At 36.0% G+C, this 4,819-nt stretch overlaps 2 protein-coding genes across 2 annotated transcripts; both read left to right on the forward strand.

The window, feature by feature from the left end:
• The first annotated feature begins 885 nt into the window (after window positions 1–885).
• LOC121972802 lies at window positions 886–1,893 on the forward strand. Its single transcript, XM_042524429.1, has 2 exons — window positions 886–1,347; window positions 1,858–1,893. Exons 1-2 carry the CDS (start codon window positions 886–888, stop codon window positions 1,891–1,893), a joined length of 498 nt encoding a protein of 165 aa, XP_042380363.1.
• Window positions 1,894–2,635: 742 nt separating this feature from the next.
• Window positions 2,636–4,470, forward strand: LOC121971291 (protein yippee-like At4g27745). Its single transcript, XM_042522478.1, has 3 exons — window positions 2,636–2,746; window positions 3,144–3,260; window positions 4,032–4,470. The coding sequence occupies exons 1-3, from the start codon at window positions 2,651–2,653 to the stop codon at window positions 4,257–4,259; spliced, it is 441 nt and encodes a 146-aa protein (XP_042378412.1). The 5' UTR covers window positions 2,636–2,650; the 3' UTR covers window positions 4,260–4,470.
• Window positions 4,471–4,819: the final 349 nt, after the last annotated feature.

The following is a 4,819-nucleotide window of genomic DNA, read 5'->3' on the forward strand; positions in this document are numbered from 1 at the left end:
TCCATATCCGTGGGGCCGACACTAGGGGGCTGCTAAGGTAGCGTATCTACCTTTTTTTTGAAAGATGATTATCAATAAATCATAAGTACTTGGGTGGGACGATATCATCTTAAGAAAAGAAGATCTAACATTTACCTCGATCTTACTATTCTTATTATTGGGAATAGGTTTACCCAAAGGGATTGTGTCTATATCCGATGGAATAACTCGATAACCGATGAGATTAAGTCGGTAACGACAATGCCAAAAATAATATATCTCTTATTTGAAGGGATATTTCAATAACTAGAAGCGGGCGTCGAGAGTATAAATGGGACAAAGTCTATATCATCATATCAAACTCTACCAATTAGAGTCATCAATTTATCTTCAACATGACTAACTAAATCTAACCGTTGAATCTCAACACTGAAAATTTAACTCTACCAATTAAGTCATCAATTTATCATCAACATGACTAACTAAATCCAACTATTGAATCTCAACACTGAAAATTTATATATATAAATATATAATTACTAATAATTTTTTCGTAAGATGAGTTAGTTGTTTATTCAAGTGAACTAGACGTTTCTAATTGAATTTGGTGATTACTTTTGGAGTAAAAAAAAATGAACTATCTCTTTTAGAGAGATCTCACTCTTTTTGACAAGAGGATAAATCATGTAGATATTTATCTTAGGCTATGTTTGATAGGATGTAATCTATCTTGTAATGTAATCAGGATTATATTACAAGGTTGATTATTTTGTTTGGTTTAATTTTAAACTTGTAATGTAATATAATCTGAATTACAAAAGGTATTGAAGTTTTGTAATCTGGATTACAAAGTAAATACTATGTAATCGGATTACATTATGAGGTCATCGTTTAACCAAAATTTAAATGTCGAATATACCCCTAGTCCACCGTAGTCGCCATCCACTGTCGTCGGCTGCCGCTGCCCACCGCCGTCGGCCCCGCCCATCGGACGCCGCCAGCGACCACCGCCAGCCGTCAGCGAACATCGTCGGCCGCCGCCGAACATCGCCGTCCGCTGCCGAACACCGTCAGCCGCCGGTGACCACCACCGTCGGCCGCCGGCGACCACCGTCGGCCGCCGGCGACCACCGTCGGCCGCCGGCGACCACCGTCGGCCGTCGACGACCACCACCGTTGCCCGTCGGCGACCACCGCCCGCCGGCGCCACCGGCGACCACTGCCGGTCGTTGCCCGCCGACCGCCGTTGCCGTCGGCGATCGTCGTCGGCGTCCACCGTCGGTCGCCGCCGTCGTCGGTTGCCGGTGGCAGGTGCCGACGGAGGAGGCCAACGACGACCACCGTTGGTTGCCACAAGCTCCGGCAGAGGTGCGACGACTATTGGTAGAAGTCGCAAGATATTTTTGTCATTTTATAATAATATGAATTATATTCTTTATAAAAATTAATAGACGCCAAACAAAAGAATATAGTCATCTAACGTTAGTATAATAATTTTTTTACGTACGTGAAGTTAGATATTTAATAAAACATTTTATATCCATTTAAAATTGATTGTAAAATTTATTAAAATAGCTACGCATGATACTATGCCAACCGAAATGATATTTATGTTGATAAGGTTGATCGAACTGTTTGGCAGATACATAAAATTAATTAATAAATAAGGTTAACTAATTTACTTAACTTATTAAATTTAATAATGTTCAAGAGGAAGGGAGTGAGTTAATAATAAGACAATGATTTCCAAATAAAAGTTTAATAATTTTTTAAATATAATGAAGTACATAAAGTCCCTCATTTGTTCCAGTTTTTATTTTTATTTTTAAAATAATTACTAATCTTTGTGAAATGTTATTTCTTCTCTACTCCCTTTAGGAATTCTTCATGACAACCAAACTGTCAGGTGAGTAAAGATCTTATTATACAGTGGTCTGGTCAATTCAATATAAGCAAACATATGAGACTAGAGGAGGGATCAGTTAATAATCAAAATTTAATTATAATCGAGTAAATTAAGTTTTTTAAAACCGATCAAACTTTCAAATAAATATTAAATAAATCGAATAGATAAAATATTAATTAATTAAATAAAAAATCAAAATAATCTATCGACAATTAGACATCTGAGTTCAATAATCAATTTTAAAATATTTTGTTCTATTTTGTAAGCCTAATTGTCAATTGATATTTATATAGTTTATAGCAATGATGTACAATTGATTTAATCAAATTTAGATTTTTAAAATTAAGATCGAATAGTTACTCGAATTAATTAATATGTAAAAAAAAATACAAATTCTTAATTTCAGTTTAACCTATTGCAGATGAGACAGTGATATTCTATAGTAATAAATATCTCAAGACTTTTTGTTGGATTCATTCATACTATTTATCGTGGAGAGCAAATTATATGTGGTCTGTTTTTTATTAACGGATATCTTACAGAATACCCTCGTTATTTTTCATATTTTTTACAGGATGAAAAACAATTAAATCAGAGTTAATAATAGTAATAATATAATAAATTCAATATAAAAAGTTTATATGTAAAAATAACAGGCCATGGCCCGTGAAGCCCATGCCGGGTCGCTTCGGCCAATTTTAGACCCGATCCGATATAAGCGTACGGGCACGACTCATGCATTTTAATCACCGAGCAAATCAACGGATGTACAGAGAGAGCACGCAGTTCCATCACTTCCTTGCTTTCTCACGGCAGGAAACCCCAAATCTCCTTTTCAATCCCCTCAAATCAAGGTATAAGGTACAAATTCATACTTTGCTTAAGGAATCTATGCTCGAAATTGAGATTTTTTGCAGTCAAATTCGTTTCATTTCGTCGTTTATGCCATCAGAGGGCGGATTTTTGTTTGATTAATTGTTTCATCTCTTTGGCTGCGACTTCTCACTTTCGTCTTCTTTCTTGCTCGGCTCTCCAGCCGCTTTGTTCTTTGTCCGCTTTCTTCCGAATCCCTGCTTCCTAAGATCCATTCGAACAAGCGGCGGTCGGCGATCGATATATTTGTCTTTTGTTCGATGTAGGGTTTGGGGTTTTCACGCTTTTGCGACCTTTGGCCTGTTGCTTCCTGTGCTATGCAAGTGTTCTAGGGTTTAAGGTTTTTCCTGGAAGGTGCTAACTTTGTGGGGTTGTTCGATTGAGGGCGGTTGGGACTGTGGCGCGATTAATGGCGAACTTGGGAGGGCCTCGAGTTTACAGCTGCAGCAACTGTGGAAACGATGTTTCCCTCCATGATGATATCATATCGAAAGCTTTCCAGGTGAATTGAATCTCTTACAGTTGCATTTTTGATGTCTTATTTCTTTCTGAAAAATGAAATGCAAAATTAGGAGGCGTAATAAATTTATTACTGTGTTCTTTTTTTATATGCCTGTGATTCGTGAAACCTTTTTAATCTCAATATAATTTTATGCTCAAACAAAAGTTCTCTAAAACTGAGTCAATTCTGGTTGGAAGGATTGATACTCTTTTGCCTTTTCCTTTAACAATACAAGTCGAAATAGAGAAATTTAAGCATCAATCCTTCATAACTCATTAATTAACACATTGATTGTGAAAAAGTTATCATCCTTTTTAGTTGCATCCATTCAAGGAGACAACTCAAAGGGTAATCCTTTCACATTTCCATCTTCTTTATATGTTTATCCTTTCAATTTGCCATCGATCAATTTTGAATAGATGGGACTAATATGGAATTTGGCTTACTCGAAGCAAAGTAGCAAATCATTTTCTATGGTAGAAGATATACTATCATTTTTCACTAGAAATGAAAAAAGTTCATAAATTCATCATCTAGTGGCAAACCTCCATCCACTTACCATCCTCAACTATGCCTGTGGAGGCATCATAGATTCATCATCTAGACTATATTAGTGGATGTTATTAACTAGATAGTCTTTGTTAACTTGCTTGAAGTATATCATTCTATACAATAGAAGATACAGGGGCTCGATAAATTCTACCGTCCATCCTCCACTAGGAATCTTCTTATGACTCTTCTATTTTTAGCTAATTGTCGATGTCTCATCAGGGGAGGACCGGGCGTGCCTTTCTGTTTTCTCACGCCATGAACATAATGGTGGGTCCAAAGGAAGATAGGCAGCTAACGACAGGACTACACACAGTTGCTGATATCTACTGCCGTGATTGTCGCGAGGTGTTGGGATGGAAGTACGAAAGAGCATACGAAGAAACACAAAAGTACAAAGAAGGGAAGTTCATATTCGAGAAGTCAAAGATTGCCAAGGAGAACTGGTAAAGAACTCCTAAATGAGCAATCTGTTAATGCTTAGCATGTTTGTGTGAACTAAATCATTGATAGAACCTTGGTTTTTTTTTTGTGTGTGTGAAGATTTTAGTCAAATTCCTCAATTGTGTATTCTTCTTTGTAAATATCACACTATGTCTTGTGGATGTTGGGCCACGAAGCCATGAAAATAAAATCCTTTTCGGTTGGATCGATCCTTTTAGTGTGTTGGTTTCTTCCATTCTTCTTGTTTAAGCGATAAATCTGAAAGAAATTTGACTCAATTTAGATGAAAAATATCTGAATGTCCAATTGAGCTGAGTGTTGAAGCAATCGAAACTCGTGGCATGAAAGAGGTTTCAGTTTTCATGATATATATATGGACACGTTATTAATTAAATAAATAAGTTGGAATAATTTTACTTAAACAAATAAAATTTAATAATTTATTAAATTAAATTAAATTAAATAAATAAGTTTAAGCACACTGAATCTTTATGAATAAAGATGATAAATTATCCGTGAATAAAACTTAAGATTCTTCATTTAAATTTGTAAATAGACAAACAAAT

Source organism: Zingiber officinale, chromosome 4A (assembly GCF_018446385.1).
Source record: "Zingiber officinale cultivar Zhangliang chromosome 4A, Zo_v1.1, whole genome shotgun sequence".
In the NCBI taxonomy this organism is placed as follows: domain Eukaryota; kingdom Viridiplantae; phylum Streptophyta; class Magnoliopsida; order Zingiberales; family Zingiberaceae; genus Zingiber; species Zingiber officinale.

Excerpts from the sequence above, each read along its gene's own strand:
- LOC121971291 (XM_042522478.1), top strand. The coding sequence starts at position 2,651 with ATGTACAGAGAGAGCACGCAGTTCCATCACTTCCTTGCTTTCTCACGG. Across the intron at positions 2,747-3,143 it reads CCCTCAAATCAAGGTATAAG|GCGGTTGGGACTGTGGCGCG; the intron begins GTACAAATTCAT and ends GTTCGATTGAGG. Across the intron at positions 3,261-4,031 it reads TCATATCGAAAGCTTTCCAG|GGGAGGACCGGGCGTGCCTT; the intron begins GTGAATTGAATC and ends ATGTCTCATCAG.
- LOC121972802 (XM_042524429.1), top strand. The coding sequence starts at position 886 with ATGTCGAATATACCCCTAGTCCACCGTAGTCGCCATCCACTGTCGTCG. Across the intron at positions 1,348-1,857 it reads TGCCACAAGCTCCGGCAGAG|GAATTCTTCATGACAACCAA; the intron begins GTGCGACGACTA and ends TACTCCCTTTAG.